The 20,995-nt window shown below is 43.8% G+C and overlaps 2 protein-coding genes across 7 annotated transcripts in view; one reads left to right on the forward strand and one right to left on the reverse strand.

The window, feature by feature from the left end:
- On the forward strand, window positions 1-11,134 carry HGSNAT (heparan-alpha-glucosaminide N-acetyltransferase). Its single transcript, XM_068681521.1, has 17 exons — window positions 1-246; window positions 326-462; window positions 873-994; window positions 1,897-1,966; window positions 2,523-2,592; window positions 3,693-3,799; window positions 4,243-4,319; window positions 4,928-4,958; window positions 5,858-6,018; window positions 6,533-6,648; window positions 7,336-7,457; window positions 7,742-7,868; window positions 8,018-8,104; window positions 8,549-8,626; window positions 8,760-8,830; window positions 8,960-9,072; window positions 10,080-11,134. The coding sequence occupies exons 1-17, from the start codon at window positions 1-3 to the stop codon at window positions 10,259-10,261; spliced, it is 1,917 nt and encodes a 638-aa protein (XP_068537622.1). The 3' UTR covers window positions 10,262-11,134.
- The window catches only part of INTS10 (integrator complex subunit 10), a 24,758-nt gene continuing 10,909 nt past the window's right edge, over window positions 7,147-20,995 (reverse strand). For 3 of the 6 annotated variants that reach the window (XM_068681515.1, XM_068681516.1, XM_068681519.1), the window contains exons 13-18: window positions 19,892-20,000; window positions 19,428-19,507; window positions 18,784-18,946; window positions 17,564-17,657; window positions 13,561-13,638; window positions 11,256-11,634 (exon numbers count right to left, since the gene is read on the reverse strand). In XM_068681515.1, coding sequence (XP_068537616.1) covers window positions 11,478-11,634; window positions 13,561-13,638; window positions 17,564-17,657; window positions 18,784-18,946; window positions 19,428-19,507; window positions 19,892-20,000 — 681 coding nt within the window. In that variant the 3' untranslated portion in view covers window positions 11,256-11,477. Of the gene's footprint in view, window positions 9,185-11,255; window positions 11,635-13,560; window positions 13,639-17,563; window positions 17,658-18,783; window positions 18,947-19,427; window positions 19,508-19,891; window positions 20,001-20,995 lie in introns of those variants that run through there. The other 3 variants (XM_068681517.1, XM_068681518.1, XR_011096328.1) reach the window with 2 other exon arrangements.

Below are 20,995 nucleotides of genomic sequence, written 5' to 3' on the forward strand. Positions count from 1 at the left end.
ATGGCGGCGGCGCTGGCTGCGGCTGTGGCGGCGGCGCTGGGCGCGCTGCTGCTGGCACCCGGCGGCACCGAGCCGCATGGGGATGGCCCCGCAGCCGCCGCCTCCTCCTCCTTCTCCTCAGCCTGGGGGGCTGCGGAGCGGTGGAGGCCTCCGGGGGTCAGGATGGATCAAGCCCTGCTGCTGGTCCGCAACGAGCTGCCCGAGCAGGGCCTCCGCCTGCTCGCCCGCTGCGGTGCCTGCCACAGGGTGAGGGGGCACGGCTGGGTGCTGCCCGCCATGCAGCCCGCCCGCCGCTTCGCCTCCTCACCCTCTCCTTCCTCCGCAGTGCGCCTACCAGCTCCTGGCCGTCCTCCCGCCCAGAGGAGACGGGGGCCCGGGCAAAGCGGTGGTGGTGGTGGTGGACACGCAGCACCCGCTCAGCCTGCTGCTCAGCGGCTCCCTGGCCGGCAGCGAGCTCTGCAAGTATGTGCGCAGCCCCCCGGGATCGCCGCCGGCCAGCCTCCGGGTCGTCGTGGGGCTTGGTTTGCTGCTGGGGTTTTTGTGCCTCCAGCGGTGCGGCTCCTTCGCCTCTTTCGTGGCTGTGGAGACCTGGAGTTTGGCCATCCCCAGCCACTCTGCCAGCCGGTCACCGTGCTGTAACGGGTCTAGGCACAAGCAGGAACCTGAGCTCTGTGTGTGGGGCCAGCCTACGCCAAAGCCTGGTTCTGCTCACAGGGACTGGTGGTTCGGGACGATGGGCGATGCCACAGGGGGAAGCGCATGTGTTGGGCTAGGGGAGGGTGATGCTTGGCTTACAGCCCCCCATGCACCACTGCGGCACCCGCACGTAGTGGTAATAGCCGAGCAGCTTTTGTTTCTTGTATCCGTTGCAGGATTCAGTATCATTTTGGAGAATTTGGCAATTACTCCCTGGTGATAAAGACCCTAAGCACAAGCACCAAAACAGTTTCTTGTGATGTAGTCATCAACGAAGGCCCCGTCAACAGTTACCTCCGTATGTAACGTCCTGCTTTCCCCTTTCATTCTAGAACCTGCATGTCTCCCAGCAAAAAAAAACCTGCTTCCTAAAAATGCCTTACAGAAGATGTGTCATGGGCCTGCTCCTCTCCTCTCTCCGCATCTTGCCTCCTTATCCCAGCCTCAAGGCCAACGTCAGGCCTGTTTGCACAAGGCACTGCATGACCACAACCTTTTTGGAGCAGAGATTAGCCCAGAAAAATTGGGGGGCATTTGTCCAGAGGGAGATGTTTTCATTGTTAGTTCCTCTTTCCCTGCATGCTTTTGAACATACACAGGATCCTGGTTCTTCTTCCTTCTGTCCTGTTTGTCTCACAAAACGGGAAATAAGCCATACAGTGTTTGGATTTCTGCTTCTTGTTGTGCTTTTAATTTTAAACCTCATGTATTGCTTTTTCATTCATCTTTATTTTCCACATCTGTTTTGAACTCTTGCCTTTGTCTCTTTCCATCATTTTCCTTTGCATTAGGTTATACTTCTGTCCAGTTCTCAAACTGGAAAGAAAAACCCTCTGTGCTTGCAAATTCAGTTTATTACCTTCTCCTGTCCTCTTCACATTGAGGCTGTTTCTAAATTCCTAGTTTCTTCATTAAAACTTACGGCACATCAACTCTTTCCTCACCGCTGCCTTGTGGTGCAGTGTGGATTCATTTAGCCTTTTTTATGCCAAAATTTGCAGTCACTAATCACTAGCCTGTTTCTGTTTTGTTTTTCTCTCTCTGGGTCTCAGGCTGGGGATATGTATTGTGTGGAGAAAGTGGCGTGATGGGGGTGGATTGGGCTGGTTGTCGCATTTATGTCACACTTGGCTAAATCCTGGCTGCTGAGTGGTGGTGGTGTACAAGATACAGAGTTGTGTTCTTCTCTCTTTCGTGTAGCTATTCTCTTTGCTTTCCTGGTCTATATGGGGATCCTTGCTATCCTGATCACCGGGCGCCTTGTTATGAAGTAAGTGAACAGCACTGTAACACCTCCTTGTGTGTGAAATGGGGCCACCGATTTAAAAGCAGGCATCCTAGCATGGTAGCATTTTGACGTCCTTGCCTGCAGATCAGGTGTCTTGCAGCCATGCTACCTCGTGTGCAGAGCAGTTGCTGAAGAGCAGCTGACATTTGCCGTAAGCTGATGCACACCCTGCCTCACCCTCTGTGCCTTGTTCCTGGGCATAGCCCTGAATCAGCAGTACAAGGCCATGGCACCTAAGTGTCATAACAGATGCAGCTGTTGGTCCTGCGTACTGAGTGACGTGAGTTGTCCCTGCCTGTGAACAACCTGAGAATAAAGGTCCCAAACCTGAGCTTGTGGCAGTGTCGTCAGGTAACTGGATTTAACTGGGGTCACAGGTACTGGTTGCACATCAGTGTTACATATGTGAGCTGGGAAAGCAGGAATAAAGGCTGTCCCAGCTTTTGATTTGCACTGCTAAACAGTTGAAATGAAGATGAAATTGACTGTAAAGTGCCTTTTGTTTTGTTTTGTCTTTTAAACTGTTACTAATTTTCAGAATTGATCCAGTCAGAAACTGGGTTTACAAGAAACTGAACCCTAGGGAAACCGATCGTCTGATTAATTCTGTGAGTGACCAAATTTACATTCTGTAGTATTTCTGCCTCGGAGTAACACATGCTATCTGGGCATCTGGGGACTCATTTATTAACAGTCATTCTCCCTGTATGTGTGTTCCCTTTAGCAAATCTTATACTGGTACCAGACAGGCAATTTTATTTCAACAGAGTGCTGAGCAGGGTTTCCACACAAGCATTGTGGATTTCTAGCAGAGCTCTTGCAAGTCTTGAACATCCAGCTTTATGCCCTCTTTAGTCCCCTTGAAGGAAATGTGTCAGTGAAAACATTGTCCCCATCTGATACAAGCAATACAAGGGCAGGGAGGGAATACCAACTTTTGTGTTTGCTTGCAGCACAACAGGAATTTTGGTAGGAGCTACACCTAAGATTTCTCTGGCTGCCCTAGAGCTGGCATTTTTGTGGGCCATGTTTTGTACTAAAACGTAGATGGACTGTTGCTGTCTGGGCTTCGCATCTAGGAGGTCCAAACCTGCCTGGAGTCAAAAGAGCTGGGAGCAGAGCTCTGCAGCAATTCTTGTTGTTTACCTCTGATTATCTGTGTTACAGCAGTGTCTGCTTCTTTGTGCTGTCATTGGAGCTGATCAGAGTGGTTTAGGGAACTGGACTGGAAAGCAGCCAGTCCTGCTTTTAAAAGGATTCATTTTCTGCTGGTTTAGCTCTCTAAACTTGTCTCTGAAGTGTCGGACAAGTGCCGATGCAGTGGAATGGGACTGATCCTGTTGATGAGAGTCAGCAGCTGGATCTGCTTAGCTGTGCTGTAAAGCAGCACTCACAGTGCCGGCAAGTCTGTGGCTGATTTGGACTGGATCCAGCTCTCATGAGTCTCAAACACAGGCTCTTTTCAGTGGATTATTATTTCCACCCTGGTCAAAGGTGGAGTGTGGAGCATCTGCATTTTTCTGTCAAATACATGTATTGCAACACAGGCGAGCCACGAGGAGGTTAGAAATAGCAGAGAGGGGAGTAAAAAGAAGAGGAGGATGGGGACAACAAAGACAACGGCAGTATGCAGAAGTTTGCATTTGCTGACCCCTGTTCCACAGGCAGCTGCTGACTTGCCCTTCATGTGTCCGGTTCGTTCCTGCAGGAGCTGGGATCCCCAAACACAACGGACTCCGTTAGCAGTGATCCTGCCCCGCGTTTGTGGAGTGCAACCTCTCGCCAGCGCCTGCGTTCCCTGGACACGTTCCGAGGGTGAGCATAAGATTTACCCTAAAGCAACTCTTCCAAGGGGAACTAGATTTTTACAATGATGGATTGACAGTGTATGGAAATACACAGCAGAACGACACACAGATCAAGCACATCTGTCTTACTCAGAAGATAATCAAGGTTTTAATTCTTAGGCTTTCTGAAACACTTTGCCTTTGATCTAGTTTGAGGAAACATTGAAGTTATGGTTCAGGGTGGAAGAGAACAACATGCTTTGTGTGAAAGCACTGTGTGAAGGAGCTAACTTCGGTTCACCACGACCCATGACTGAAATGCTGCTTCCTGCTCAGCAAAGCTGGAAGCCTTGTACATAATCCTGCTTTAAAAATGAAATAAACCAGTTAGAAATGTTTTAATGGGGTAAGCATTAGCTGTGTGTTCATACATATGTATTTAATCAACATGATACTTTGTTGTCTTTTTAGGCTCTCTCTTATAATTATGGTGTTTGTGAACTATGGAGGAGGAAAATACTGGTTCTTCAAACATGAGAGCTGGAATGGTAAAGTACAACGGAGGCAGTTAACTCGTGTTTTAGCTACAGCAATATCTAGATGCGGTTACCTGCTGCAATGTGCTGTTGCTTAGCTGAAGACTAGGATGCCCTGCCAAGTTGCATGAACGCAGTATCTGGATCATCGGGGAGAAGCGATACACACAGTGACGGGATAATATCAGATCACAATCTGTTTGTAACCTTTTAATTTTTGACAGTTTCATATCTTTACCTTTTATTTTTAAGAACTACAGTCATTAAACAGTCTGGTACCGTGGCCAAGCCCATGGTGCTTGATGCTCTACACGCATCATGCTGTGCTTAGCAAGCTGATGGGAAGGGGTCAGGCAGTGTGTTGCCCTAGTGGAGAATAGCAGGGACCCCATCCCTGAAACCTTTCCTGAGACACAGTTCTGACCCTACTTTTGGAGAACAGTAAAAGCATTGAAGCAAGATAATTAGCTCTTTGTAAGTTTTGCTTATAAAGTGTTTAGATACCGGGGTATGAAATAACTGCAAGCAGCCAGCCATTCCTCTGGAAACTCGACAATAATGCTGTTAAAATTCAGGGAAGGTTTGAGGTAAATAATGTGTTCCTTCTTATTTCTTTGTAGGATTAACAGTGGCAGATCTGGTTTTTCCATGGTAGGTCTTCCTGAAGAATAGTATGGCAAGTGATGTTAAGGGTTGTAAAGGGAACATTGCATGCGCCTTGCCTCCATGTGGAAATGGACTTGGAGTGAATTTGCGTTTAGCAGCTGATGGGAACTAGCCCCTCCTGATGACAGCAGGGTCTTTATGAACCAGTAGAAGAGCCTTTGGCTGCCCCACATCCTCCTTTCTTTCCCCGTGCAGTGGCAGTGGGAAGCCTGGGGTTGTGCTGCCAGTGGAAGTGCAGTATTGCCTTGGAGCCCACTGCCATGCTGCTGTGTTGAAGGCTGTTAATCTGGCAACATTCAAAGCTCGGACTGATGATGAATATGGATAATAAGTGTATCTGGGGATAAAACAGTCAAGGGAATTTTGGATTAAGCTAATCTCTCTATAACTAGATAATGATTCCACTGGGGAGCAATTATCCCATCTGCCCCTAGCATGCTTCTCTAAAATACGCAGTGGTTGTTGTTATTCTTGGAGATGGGAGCTGGACTGGGGCTGTGTGCCTAAGCTAGAGAGGAGGAGCGGGTCAGTTCTAAATTCAAATCATAATTTTGCAGCTTGTGCTTTACTCCTCTGAAGATGCTAATTTGATTTTAGGTCATGTAATATTTTGGTGGTGTATACGTTGCTGCAGAAAGGTCATTGCTTTCCTGAACTTTTTTTGTCCCAGCTGGGCAGTGAAGGAGATGGAAAGGCCCCTTTGTGCAAGCTCTGTTGTCTAGAAATTCCTCGCAATCAGAAGAGATGGATTTGTCCAGTTTCACTCAGGGCACACACATGTCTGTTGGGCCAATGTGGGCTACTCCGTTAGAGAGTGTTAGCATTTGCTGCTGTACATATGAGATTATTTCCCTGCTCCATTTCCCACCTGCTCTCTTCTCTAGGTTTGTGTTCATTATGGGCACGTCGATATCGCTGTCACTGAGCTCCATGCTGAGGTGGGGAAGTTCCAAGCGGAAGGTGCTTGGGAAAATCCTCTGGAGGAGCTTTCTGCTGATCCTGCTGGGAGTCATAGTTGTGAATCCCAATTACTGCCTTGGGCCACGTGAGTGCAACTTGCTCTCTTCCCATTTTCCACAACTGTAGGGCCAGGCTGATGAGAAAACACAGCCTTGCTGTACTGACCATCAGAACAAGGACAGTTCAGTGATGTCCTGTAGAGTGCTGTTCAGTTCTGCATTGCTGATTTTTCCCATCAGGTTTTACTGTCAGAAGTATCTGATCATCTAACACAGGCCAGTTTGCTTCTCTGTTATGCTTTTACAATGTTAAACTAAAATAGGGTTCGTAAGAATCATCTCATGCTGTAAGAGACTGACACCATTTTCTCAGGATCTTGGATCTCTTGATCCCTGTGCTGGGCACAGTTTGTCGTTAGTGTTGACTTTCCTAGGGTTATACTTTACAGAAAATGGGGTGGCAGAGCGGAGGTGTTCCACCTACCTGTGGGCACCATGGCTCTCAGCTCTGCCTGGGGAAGGGTAACTTAGTTTTGAAGATACAAATATTTACGTTAGAGCCTGTGTCTGCCCCTCTTTCACATTGCATGTGTTTTCCAGTGTCCTGGGAAAATCTGCGCATCCCTGGAGTGCTGCAGCGGCTGGGTCTGACGTACCTGGTGGTTGCTGCTCTTGAACTCCTGTTTACAAGAGCTGGGGCTGACAGTGGGACCTTGGTGAGTCACAGGGGGAGGTGACAAATGATACTGGATCCAAAGTGTTTGGAAGCTTTTTTTCTCGTTCAGGTACAAAGAACACGAGAAACAGAAAATGTAACATCTCTGATGCATTGCACGGCATGGCTTGGTGAAAACCTCAGGGAGCGTGCACCCTTCAGTGTCCCACTCTGCATTTTATTACATCTAATTTTGCTTTATTTGAGGATTTCACTGATCCATTCTGATGGTGCTTAGAAGCAGGCACTCCCAGGCACTCTTGATGACTTTCCATTGCCAAGGGACCTGAGGGACAGGCATCTCTTTGCTGAGTCCCGTGGCCTGTGTTTTGTCCAGTTAATTTTGGCAGTGGTTTTTCACAGCAGGGGAAAGTAATACTGCTTTTTGGCTTTTCTGGAGTCTGTTTTCCCAAAAGACTTTTGTTCTGCTCATGAATCAAAATTCCTTTCGACATTTTCCAAGCTGAAAAACATTGTGGGCTTTTGTTTTGGTTTGTTCCCCCCCCAAATAACTAAGTGTCTGGAAATCATTTATGAAAATGAAAGGTCCATTGGCAGAATCCAGCTCTGCAACAACAACAGCTCCCTCTTGTATCTGGGGAACTGCCTGTCAGGAAGTACAGGATGTCCCCAAAGGCATCTTTCTTATTTGCCAGTTAATGTTCCCCCTTCCCTTCGTCTCATGCAGGAGATGTCATGTCCTGCTCTGCAGGATATTCTACCCTACTGGCCCCAGTGGATTTTCATTCTGATGTTAGAAGTGATTTGGCTCTGCCTGACCTTTTTGTTACCTGTGCCAGGCTGTCCCAGGTAAGACTCAAGCTACTTTCTCTGAGGCATCGGATTGTTTTCCTCCTGCCAGCTAGAAACTGTATTTTCTTAGTCATAGGGAAAGGACAAAGAGGAAAGCTTTTAGGGCAGCAGGCTCAAGGGAAGCGTTTATCATATTAAAAAGCTTTCTTTGGTACTAAAGTACCTGTGTGCCTCTGGCCAGGGAAAACATCTAGGATTTACGGTGCTGGGCTGGTGGTCAGCTGCAATTCAGGTGGAGAGTGCCAACACTTAGTGCCATAACCTCTTTGTCTCTGTCCCAGGGGCTATCTCGGTCCTGGGGGCATCGGAGATTTTGGAAACTATCCTAACTGCACTGGAGGAGCAGCTGGTTACATTGATCGGCTGATTCTTGGAGAAAACCATATATATCAGCATCCCTCTTCTAGTGTAAGTAGCTTTGGGTTTGCAGGCTACCACCAAGTGCAGCTGTCAGGAGAGGCTTGTTAGGAAAGACAAGCGTGCTGTGGAGGGGGGTGGCAAAGAAAGGAGACGGGTTGCTTGGGTGTGCTCTAGTAAGTAACTGTTCTCTCTTCAAGGTGCTCTACCAAACAACAATGCCATATGATCCAGAAGGGATCCTGGGGACCATAAACACCATTCTTATGGCGTTTCTGGGACTGCAGGTACCTCTTGTCTTTCTGGCTGCGTCTTGTAAGGATTTAAAGGAATCTTGAAAGTGGGGAGGCAATGTGGTTTATTTATGGGTGAGACTGTCTCTAACAAAACCTTTTTCAGAGCAGTGCTCTCAGGCCAACTTAGCCTGAGGTGAGAGCTACCCTGTGTTAACCTAACAAAGCTGCTCATCCCATTCTTCCCTATCGTAGGGAACGTAGCAGGGAAGGGAGACGAGGTGCACCTCTGCTTGGTGGGTTGGAGTTAGGTCTTTCCCCCATCCGTATAGATTCTTTGCAGAGTTTCCATTCTGAGCTTTTCAGACCCTTGGCTGTTGTAAACCCTACTGGTGTTCCTTGCCTTAGCCCAGGTAGCTAGTGGCAGATACACATGGCTCTCAACATGTAGTTACGTTTACAGGACTTAATTCATTTTTTGTATTCTGTTAATATTAGGCAGGAAAAATTATCTTGTCCTACAGAGACCAGCACAAACAGATTCTGAGTCGGTTCTTGATATGGAGCATAGTAATGGTAAGTCAGATATTTCACTTAGCGCAGTCTAAGTATCATTGGATAGCTCTCTAATAGACATATTTTTATTCAACACAAACTTCCTGAAATATGTTGCAGCTGTTATATAAACTTCAGCAACTTTCTATTCTAGGGAATTATTTCTGCTATATTGACAAAATGTTCTAAAGATGAAGGATTTATTCCCATAAACAAGAACTTATGGTAAGCAAAGAGGTATTACTACGATTTTGTTAAAGTGTTATTTTACCTAGGAGAAGGTTTTTCCTTTCTTATATTGCAAACTGTAAGCATCACATAATTCTCTAACCTTTCTACTGAAAATGCGTGTAGGTCTACATCGTATGTGACAACAATGAGCTGCTTTGCCTTCATCCTCTTATTACTGATATATTACCTTGTGGATGTCAAGAGACTGTGGTCAGGTGCTCCGTTTTTCTACCCAGGTCAGTAAAATCACAGCAGGAAACACATTTCTTCCTCTTCTCTCTGAACTATCCTGTTACGTTTTGTGCACTTCCTTTGTCTTAAAGGAGTTGGGATTTTGAATGAGGTACCCTGAAGGAGGCCAAAATTATTAAGTTGAGACAAATTTTTGCATAGAATTGGAGACCAGGCAAGAAATTTGAGGGATGAACTGCCAGTGTTTAAACAAGGGCTGGAAGCTGCTCTTGCCAAATGACTATTCTAAGTTTGGTCTTGAGTTCAGGTCCCAGGGAACAGCTGCCCAGCACCAAGAAAAATACCACAGCTGGCTCAGTTGGTTTGGACAGGACTGCTGAGACTTAGCTAACCTAGTGGGAAAGTCAGAGGCCTGTCAGCAGAGCAATACCACTTCTGAAGATCTGGAAGACGAAATCCCCTGGGCAGCCGCGTAGGTCCTGTCTCTGCGTTTTTAGATAAGCTGGTCTCCCAAAGCATCCCATTGTGGCTTTGACCACACTAGGCTCGTGACAAACATGTGAGGGGACAGAATGTGAACCCACAGCAGAGGGAACCTTTCTGCAGCTTCGGTATCTGGACAGGAAAATGAGTAGGGTGATGGCACAGTATCATGTCTCCTACCAGAAATCCCAGAGCCCTGAAGAGCAGTCAGCATTTGTTTGTAAAGGCAATAGATCTCACCAAATAGGTTGTCACTCAACCACGCTGAAGACAAAAACTGATTATTCTTGTCAATAAAATTGCAGGAGCTCTAATCTGGTTATATTTTCAATTTAGGATATAGGTTATCTATGTTCCTTTTCAATACCCTTTTGGAGGGCTGAACCCCTCAGGCTGTGTTTGAAAGCAAACACAAATGCATAGCACCCTCGGGGCAAGGAGCAGAGTTGTTGTGAGCTGTCGTTGTCTCAGTGCCACTGTTTCATAAGCCTGGCATGCCTCTGCCTGCTTATTCTGAAGCAAGCTCGTACCTGCTCTTCCAGATGGCGTGACCTGTGCTTATTTTCAGGAATGAACTCCATCCTGGTCTACATCGGACACGAAGTGTTTGAAGACTACTTCCCTTTTAAGTGGAGGATGCGAGACAGTCAATCCCACGCGGAACACCTGACTCAAAACCTCATCGCAACAACTCTCTGGGTCATAATATCATACGTACTTTACAGGAAAAGGATATTCTGGAAAATCTGATGGAGGTGGTCAGGGTGAAGTCAGCCTAGATGCTGACAGGGCAAGCCTGAAGTGTTGCCACTTCTGCTGGGCTATATTACTAAAAAGGGATCAGAGTTCAAGTTTACATTTCCATGGACATTGTGATCAGGACTTTTATGTGACTTAAAGGACCACATTTTAGTATTTAGCTAAAACTTACTAATCTGCGGCGGTTGCTCTATTTCTGTTTACTGTATTTTGTAAATATTTTACTGATCTCCCTCTTTTGTACAGAGAAATTGAATATGTTGCAGTAGATGGGTATTTAAAGAAAGCCTGCTGGCACTCATGAAAGGAACTGGAAGGGATCTGGGTGGTGACTGCAAGGGATTATCAGAAGGGACTGTAGTAATAGTCATTACCAAAAGTAATAGCACCCACAGTGAGCAGTGTGCTGTGGGCATTCCTTTGTGCCATCATTTGGTCTGGGATCAAAAGCCAAAGCCTGCTGCCAGAGATCTCTTGTAATGGGTTATTAATTGGCATGCTGCTGCTGCTGCTACAGGTTTAGCAGTCCATCTATGCCTGTGCTGGGTCTTTGTGTTACATATCTAGCATGAATGAGGTCTGAGTTTCACATGCTACACTCTTAAGAGTACAGAAAGACCACTTCCTGTGCTCTTTATATAATCACTTTGTTAATATCTAAGTTCACTTGGATAAAAACTCTATAAAGGGATTTGTGGGAGGGTTCTGAATCCAAAAGCCAGCAATATAGGGAGAATTTGGCCAGAAAGGAAGAGGTAACAGACTGGTTAAATTCAATGTAAGATAACAACAGATCTTGGAAACTCAGGAAATTCATTTATGCTGTGTTTTCCAAACTAGTGCCAATAAAAAGCCTGAAATAAATACCTTAGCTTCTCTGTGTGTGTATAAAGAAGAAAAGAATTAAGACACATACCTTAGTGTAATGCTCTGGAAAAAAAACACAACACAACAGCACCACCAAAACAAATAAAACATTACGGGAGACTTTCTAAACAAAGTTTTACTTATAAAATTTGACTTACCCCCATGAGAAAACGAAGCTGTGAACAAACACCAAGCACTGTGTGTATCACAGAACCTGTAACTCACAGGGAAGCTTATTTATGACTTCAGATGCGTGATTTTCCACTGCTCTGCTGCCATTAATACAATTAAGAGCCTTTCCCTCTGTCCATAAAAGACACTGCATCGTGATCCAGTCCATTTAAGAAAGAGTCTGAAGCAGCAGTATCTTCTCGTTAATGCAGAACCTGTGCAAGACCACCATGAGATTTTCCCCACAGCGCGAGACCTGGCGCTCCATGGCCAGGCGGAAATCTTCTTTCACTCCTTTAGTTATACCTCGGGTAACTGTGTGATGCCTTAAGCCATGAAGGAAAGAGAGAGACAAAATCAAATGAGGGTTATTTGGTGCACAACAAAAATCTAGAAAGTGCTACATGTCACTAACTATTTATCTGCTGTCCACAGCTGAGTTTATATAAGAAGAGCTGAAGTGTGTATGCTATGCTATTTTTAAAAAATTGAGTATTTAGTAGTTTATGAGTCTTTTAAAAGATAAAAATTCTATCAATGTCTTTGCTCTCAATGCTTTGGTTATAGTGGCTGTCAGGGAGGGAAGAGGGGAGAGCTGCAGTTCTGCCTAACAGGAAAACCTGCTCTGTTAACCCAGTGTTCTCCCTGAGTGGGGAAGGGAATTTTTTTTTTCCTCTACCCTTACATCCCAGGCCCCTTCCTCCCTGTAAACAGTTCTACAAATGGTTGGGGTTGAAAGGAAAAAAAAATAAAAAAATAAAGGCTGAACCTGCTTTCTCTAAAGCAAGGGGAGATACGGCTGCCACCATGAAAAGCAGAGAGCATCTTGTACCAGAGTGCAGGAAGGAGCTACACAATCCTATGGGCAGTGATCGCTCTGAGTAACACGAGGCACAGTGAACACTCAGCAGGCCAACACAAAAGCACAAAATCAAGCCAGGCTATGAGTGTGCATCAGTAGAAGCCAGCTCCTACAGGGACACGAGACGCCAGGCAGAGTGCGTTTATTCTGAGCAGAAGTGCAGGACTTGTTTTCAAGCAGAACAAAGGTCCTGCTACTGAGCAAGCTAAAGCAGTGCTGGCTGGTGAAACTCAGGACATTCCCTGTTAAAGGCCTTTCTTATTAATGGTTCTTTGTCCTCATGATGGCCTGCAGCTCTCGATAGCTGAAGTTTTGTCTGTAAAACAACGTTCTGCAGTGCCAAAGCACTAAGCTTTACTGGCACTGGTCCACTACTCAATACATCAAGACCAAGACTTCGTAACATCTACCTACAAGCCATACCTGGGATGGGAGGCAAAGGGTATGAAATAAAAGCCTTAGCACTACTGAAGGGGCAGCATACGTTAAACGAGAGAGAAAAAGTATAAATCTTAACTCTGAGAGAAGGCCCAAGTCAGGGATGAGAAACAAAGAGCTGGACCAAACCCAGCACACACAGTGGAAGAAAAAGAGGAAATAAAGGTTGAAGGCATCTGTGCCAATCCAGAGATGCTGGAAACGAAGAAGGGCAAAGTCTAGGAATTGCCCTCATCAAAAATACCACCCTGCTTTTATTTAAATCAGCAATTCCAGCATTTGAGAGGAAACTTCTCAAAGTGGAATTCTGATCCCAGTCACTCCCCTTCTGCCTGAACAGCAGAGACCTCCGTGACACATGGAAAAGGCAAAGAAGCTACTGAAGAGACTAGAGCTAGGGTGGGCAAAGTAAAATTGCACTAGAAATACTCCAGCATATTCAGAATTTCTGGGATAAGCCATTTTCCATCTTCACTGCTTTAAACCTTGCTGGCAGGTGAGCACTAGGGTCAGCAGCACTCGCTAACAGCTGGGCAACAGAAAATGTTTCAGAACAACTTAAATGAAGAAAAGTAACAACAAATGGATCCAGTAACTAATATCTTGAAAAAAAAGGGTTATAAGCTTGTAACTAACATCTTTAAAGAAAGGGTTATTATGCATTTGGTACTATGTGACTGAACCTCAGCATCACTTGGGGGGAGATTTCTACATTTTGGTTTAAGTTCAACAGTGATTATTAAAATTGAAAGGACACGGGTACTGGCAATTTATGGGAAAAATAAAAAGAAATGTTATAATAGAACAACATGGTTTGCCAGGCAATGTAGGCACAAATGGATAAAAGAAAAAAAAAGGTACATATTGAGTAACAAATTGCTGAAAAACCATGGGCAGTAAAACATGTTGACAAAACACAGCACACCATGAGCGGGGTTTTTCCACTTGGTACCTGTCGGCAGTCTGTATGCTGGGCTGTAGCACAGGTATGAATTCCTGTTGCAGTAACCCCATGGGAGGGCTAGAAGTCCTTTAAAAAACAGCAAATAGCAGCATTCAAACACCCACACGCCAACTCAACCTCCGGTGCAAAACAACTCCAGGAAAAAAAAAAAAAGGGGGTGGGGGTGACTGCCGGGCAGCCGCAGGGGCGCGGGACCCAAACAGCATCGCACACGCACACATCCCCAGATTCACCCCAAGGCTGCTCTGCAAGCACGGTCTGAACACACCCTTGTAATTTTGGGATGGTTACACGGGGACACAGGGCAGTGGTAGGTGCAGAGAGCACTTCACCATTGTGTTACGAGGCCAACCAGGAGAGGTTTCACCAGCAGCGCAGGGCAGACGCCGTGGCCTCCCCGAGCGCGTCAGCCAGCAGGGAGAGCCCAGCAATCAGGGATTTGCTGCTGAGCTCAAGCCACGTGCATGCACAGCAGGTATCAGCCACAGAGAGTGCACGACAGTGTTTGTTACAGGTTGCACAAGTCTCTTTTTGCTAGCCCATGAACAGCCTTGTTCGCTTTTCCAAATTGCAGCCACACACAAAAGAGGCTGCTGGAGGATGTCACGGTGCCAGAGCAGAAAAGCCTGCTTGGAGCAACCTCCCACAGCCAAGAGGGATGTTTGAAGGTAACATTTGCAACCAGGGCTGCAGGGACCAGCCACCAAAAAGCGTCTCAGCTGAAAAGTGTTCGTCTTCTCTGTGGAGTAAGCTCCCCATCTCTGTGTGCTACCTACAGCACGGGATAACAGCCTCACGCCTCCAGCCTAGAGCACATCCAGTGCCCCACATAAGGAGGAATGAGAAATCTGGGATACAGAGAACAGGTCCAGTTTCTTAACCCAAGTTTCTCACAACATAACCTCAGTGTTACTTAAGTACCCAAATGCTGTGTAACTCGCTCCCATGGATGCTAAGGAGGAGCTGAGAAGCAAGCTTGCACTTACGTACCTCTAATACTGAGTTAGGTGCCTACCTTCAGGTTTACAGGTGGACATTTTGATTAGTATCTGTATTTTTTTAATGAATACGGATGGAGAGCTATGCTAAAAAATAAAAAAACAAACACTACCTCATAGAAGGGACATTTTAGTAGTACAGAAATGCCCTACAGTACAGATAAAACAACCCGAAGTAAAATATTCACAAAAATTGTTCAACCATACGAGATACTTTTTCAAGAGCTCTCGTCATGACTGAGTCCAATATTTGCAAAAAATGGACATGGGGAACAGAAAATGAGAAGGAGCAGCAACATGGTGTTAGTCCCAGGTGGCAGATGTTTGCAAAAGGAATTCTGCACAATTGAGTGTTCATTACCATTTGCAAGATCAACCATCAGCGGTAAACAAACCCAAGTGCACAATCAGAATAAAAATTACATTTTTAAGATGATTTGTTTCGCTTCAAACCAACTGAGATTTTCTTCCTCTATACCCAAGGAAAGATGAGATAGGAATGTAAGTAGAGGCAGAAAATTCATCAGCTTTCACATCAAGTTTATGCAGCGTTTGGGAGACTAAGATTAGTCTAGCTACACTAAAATTATCAAAAATAGGAGCATGATTTCAATCAATCATTTCTTGCATACTGTTCTTTTCCCCGTTAATCTCACTAGCTAATGCTGCCACCACTACCAAGTGTAATCAGTGAAACCATGAAACATGGCTTGTCTAGAAGGGAGTTTAAAGGCAAAAAGTAGCTGAATTCAGAGCTCATCGGACACTTTCTGACAGTGCAAACAAGCTGGCTGTATTACCAGATAAAACCAAAACTGTGGAGCTTCATATTCTCACTGCAGATACCAGCAAAGGGAAACCTCACAAGCTGCATATATATTTTTGCAGGACCCAGCTATAAGTCAAGGCTTCCAAGATCTAACTTCAGCTTTTTAAAACCACATTGCAGTTTGCTTTCCTAGGTTCAGAAAAAGGAGTGTTGCTCCCTATGAAGTATAAGGTACTGAGGAAAAGTCTTGGTAGAAGAACGTGGAATTCACCCAGGGAGAAAACTTCCTACAAGTACATCATGATACAAAAACCTGTCCTTATAACAAACATACAATACCTGTAATATATTTCCTGCTAATTATGACACAGGACTGCTATACACATTTATTCTGAAGACAGACCAGGCAAAGGAGTGATTGCTTTGTCTTTGGGCTGCGTGGCAAAATCACAAGAGTTTTTCCGCATGTGACTGAACAGAATCCGAGCTGCCTCTGCTGATTATTGGGAAGACAATGCAGCAGCTCCAACAACCAGAACTGTTGATAGTTTTGAAAGGCAAAAGCCAGCCTGCAAACCATCTGAAGGCAGCTCTGTAACGTCCCAGGAAACAGGACGGTGCTGATGCACTTTACCTAAAACCCCAGCTGGGGGAGGCAGTGAGCTGCTGAGGTTGACACTTCCTTGACACAATCTCTGTCAACGAAGTGTCAACCTAAAAAAATATCTAAAAAATATTTGGTGTACCAGAGGAGCAGACATCACCTACTATTAGGGAACTGCACCCTGAACACTGTCTCCCATCAGCTCTCTGACGAAATGCCTCCTCTCCTACAGATCTCAGCCACGTAAAAGACACTGTACTCTCTTCCAGCTGGACAGGGTATTTGGCCATTTCAGTGTAATAAGCACAAAGAAATCTTCTGACCTCTCTTCTCCAAGCACTTCCATGACTCAGGAAACACAACAAGTCAACAGGAGGTTAAAAAGAGATTGCTGTCCTGCTAGACACACTGCTCGCCACCCACCTTCTGACTGCTGAGGTCAGAACCCTAAGCAAGTGGAAGTAACCGGGGTGATGCAGTGAAGTAGCACTGAACTGTTACAACTAACTAGAGAGAGAAGTTAAAAAGTTACGAGGTGTGGTCTGCTGCACTAAATGCTCTTGCTGACACAGACTAAACATCATACGTGGTGCATTGTACCCTGAGTTTTGTTTTCGTGCAGCTGGTTACAAGCAGTGAGACACAGCAAGGGTAAGAGTTTGAAAATCAAAAGCTGCAATCAAGAGCTCTGTCACATAATTAAACATTTGAATATTGTTTTCTTTTAAGAGACCTAGTTCCTGATTTTTGTGTCAGTTACCTAGAACTTTAGAAAATCTATTTACTCGTCCAATATTTGGATGCTTATCTAATATAAGGCTCCCACTTTTGAAAACTTTAGCCCACTTCTAGTTAGAAGATGAATGGCCAGACTACACTGACCCTAACTGGAATTCTGACAAATTTTCCCAGTCTCCCTCACATAAACCAAAGTACCACAAGGCCTAATAAACAATCAGGATATTCCAAAATGTTCTGCCTCTAAACCCTGCAGCAGATACTTGTTCAGTCTTGACTCAAAACTGAGAACACCTAGGAAGTTAATCTGAATTATTAATTTTCTTCAGCATCTTGTAATAAACTGAGCAGAATAAGCTGCTCAGCACAGAGCAAGAGATGACCTGCGAGTTCATACAGAAAGGTTATTAGAGTTTTCCTGGAGAGTAATTTAATCTAAGTTTTTCATCATTCAGTGGTCTTTCATAATTCGTCTTGCAACAAATAATGCTTTCTGGTTGGCACGACTGTTCAGCAAAATTATTAACAACAGCTTGCATTTATGCCTCGTTATTTAAAGAATTCCTGTAAAGCACAAGTGTCTGGTTGAAACAGACAACTGGTGATCACTGTGATATGAATCATTCTAAAGCAAACACAACACTTAAAAACAAAGTTCTGAAAAAGGAATTTAAAGTTGAAGAACCCCACAAAAGGGTTCACAGGTCACTGGGAGAGTCGGAAAAAGAAATACATCACCTTGTTTGAGCTCCTTACTCAACTCCTTAAATTTAAACTCAAAGACATGACAGAGTTATTATCCTGAAGATTACATGAAAGCAAAGACAACCAGAACATACTTTTTTTTAAAAAAAAGAAAACAATAAACTCTTTTATCCTTACTTGATCAGCATTGCTTGATTTGGCAACAGTTCCAGATGAATTTTCCCTCCTTCCTGTGTTCTTAAATAAGCAAATTCCTCCAACATATCAATATCTGAGGAAAACGTTAAAGATTTGAGTAGGGAAAAAAAGAGAACTTTCTTCCCTTTTCAGCACATCTGAAGCCACACTACTGAAAGGACAGTCAAAATTAACAGCTACTGAAACACCTAATTCTTAAAAGTGACAAGATCACAGCATGTATCCCTAACACTCCAGAAATTAATGGGAAATGACCTTTTAAAGTGCAAAATACACATCAGGCAAATTGTTTTCATATGTACAGTCATACAGGGGTAAAGAAAGCTCATGTAATTAAGACTCTCTCTCCAAACAAATTTCCTGGTTGATTTTGCTTTCTTTTCCAGCACTGCACAATATCAAAGCAGTGCAGAGTGAGGCTGAGACTGAAGGAGATGCTCCCATAATGGCACATAACCACCCTTTTTAGTTTTCTATTTCAGTTCTTTACTTAGCTCTTCTTCTTTTTTTTTTTTTCCCTACTTTTTATACCACTCTCATTGCAGCTTCCAAATAGGGCTTCAATTTAATTGTCTCAGATAGGAGTTAGACCCTGTGCTTCCTGGGGACCGTGGTCAGATGGCTATTCGGGTTAAAATTTAACACTGAACTGTCCACTGTGTGTGTGCTCATCAAAGCATACCCTAGATATCTGACTATAAAAATCAGATGTGCTTTGCATGAACTTTGACATTACTTGTTATCTCGCTCAGCCCAAAATCGTACTCATGGAAAGCACTCAAAAATAGTAATGGCTACCATTCAACTCTTGGAAGTACAGGTGTCACTTTACCTTGTTTGTTGTTTTTTTTTTTTGTTATCCACAGCTATGGATGGGCATAGCAAAACAAATAGTATAAGGACATATATATCTTACTGAAAAGACTTGCATTAACAGTCTAAGCTGGCGCTGCTTTTCTGAATGAAAGTGCAACTGCAGTGTACTTACGGATACTCTCAAGTGCCTGAACAGGTGACAGAAGACCTATTTATAGTCCATTATGCACTGCCACTTATTACAAGAGGCTTGCACAGTATGTAAATAAATACGGAATACGATTCATGGAGAAGAGCTGCTGCTGAAACTATCTAACAGCTTTTTCAACACCCCAGCACATAATTTGGGATGTGAAAGACAGTCCTGGTTATAGAAAGGATACTTGTGACATAGTTGAAGAAATTCTCATACTGGAAGTTTCCTTGTTGGCAGATTTTGTTGATGGCTTTCAGGAACAAGTTCTCACCCCTCGGCCACTCATGCTGAAGCAGAACAATTACGTGGCCCAAAGCCATATCATCTCTGCTGTCTGTGAAAGCTCTGAGCTGCAGGGGCAAAAATGACATGGAGAAGGTCAGGAAAGATACATTACTCTTAAAAAATATATTGGACTTATCTCACTTACACCTGAGCAAATACAAAACAAGCTCTTTAGAAGCACATTTCATTCTGCCCTAACATATACATTCAAAACAGATTGGAAAATTCCAGGCAAAATACCAAATTCTCTCCAATGACTTGTAAGAGAAGTCTAGATACAGACAGTGATATTTTGAGATAAATCCTATCTTCTCTGCCCCAAACCAACGCAAATAGAACAGAAAAAAAAAAATAAATCCTCCTCCTCCACCCCCTACTCTCCCCAAAAATATATTTACCTTTCACAAATACATTTAGGTGAGAAGGACTTGAGGCAGAGCCCTTCACACCTAGCTGCACCACTGGGACAAGGCCATGCAGTTTCAGGATCCCAGCTATACATACTAGGTCCTACAGACATGTGAGTTGCAGCAGCCCATAACTTACCTTGAAGCAAGCTAACAGTAGATGAAGGCAGTATGGCATGATAGCTCTGCTGGTACATGGCCAAAGCTTCAGATCAGACCCTGTAACAGAACAGTTTATCACAGATTTCTTTAAAGCTCTTCTGATTCTCCATGTTTGGAAGAAGTAAGAATGAAGAAAAACAACTATACAAGTGCCAACAATCTGAGGCAGGGAGGAAAATTTTGAAGGTAAATTACAACTGATTCAAAATGTGAAGTCACATATTAAAAAAATTATTCTTCATTTATTTTTTTTTCCTGTGATAGGACTTTGTCACCAAAACCCTTCAATATGAACCAGCAGGAAAAAAATTCAGAATTGAAAAACTGCCTCCCTTTTTTTACGACACAAACAGTCAAGAATTATATACATTATATATACAACCAAAACACAAGAATTAAAATTAAGCTGACACCAAGTTTAGGGAAGTAGCAGCTCCATACCTTTTCTGAATTTAGACTTTACTTTAGGTTGCTCCTCTTGTACTTTACCTCCTTCTTGTATTGGAAGTAAAATATAGCACATGAGGTCAAGCACTTTTTCGCATGTTTGCTATAAAAAGAACAGAGACAAGATAATGCTAGTTAATTAAGGTTCTTAAATACAGCTATGTTAATAATGATTCAGGCACTGCAAAAGAAAAAAAAAAAGAAATTTCTCTGATAGAGCTTCAGTAGTCTTAACACGCAACTTAGTTTGGCTGAACAAAAAGACATGGCTGTGATACAAATTCCATTAAACAATCTCTGAGTGCCTGAAATCATTTTAATTGTGAAAAATATATGGTTGGCATTCTTCACTTCAGGAGTGCTAGATCAATAAAACTACAATCCAAAACTGTTTTATCTTGAAAGATTAAGTTTTCAAATTAATTCTTGGAATAGTTTTTAAAAGCTTTTTCTGTCAATGGTAAAAATAGAATAAGAAAATGACAATTTGACAGCATGACAGAAATGTTATAAATTTTAATGCTATTTCCTAGAGACAGCAAGAGGTCCAAAGGGATATATAATCAGTTTTCTAACGAAAACGTAGGAAGCTGGAAGGGAAGAAAAGTCCAGTGGTTCTAGGATGACCTGAGAACCAGACATTATTATCAGCATTCACATGGACTCACCTGCCCCCTGCACTTCTCTAGTATTAAAAACACAAAATACGTATTCCAAAGGAAAAGCAAGCTCACATGTTAGGCCAGCCCATATTGTTTTGGAGTCTCTTACACTGTCTGCTGACAACTAATTATTTTTTAAGATGATCAAAACATTTTGTTTTCCATATAACTTTTATTGCCTCCACCACATAAAGCCTAAACCTAAGGACTTTCCCCTCATATTTAAAACTCTTTGTTAACTAATTCAAAATCAAGGATACATCGACATACAACTGAAACACTTGTAGCTATGGTAAATCATAACCAAACGCCCCAAATTATAACCACCAAACAGACTTTATAGAGTACATTCTAATGGTCAGATTAGACAGGAACTGCAATTATTTTCCCTGTGAAGCATGTTTCTTTCTATAGACCCTGGATTATGTTTGATGCC

The sequence above is a fragment of the Anas acuta genome, chromosome 4, assembly GCF_963932015.1.
Source record: "Anas acuta chromosome 4, bAnaAcu1.1, whole genome shotgun sequence".
In the NCBI taxonomy this organism is placed as follows: domain Eukaryota; kingdom Metazoa; phylum Chordata; class Aves; order Anseriformes; family Anatidae; genus Anas; species Anas acuta.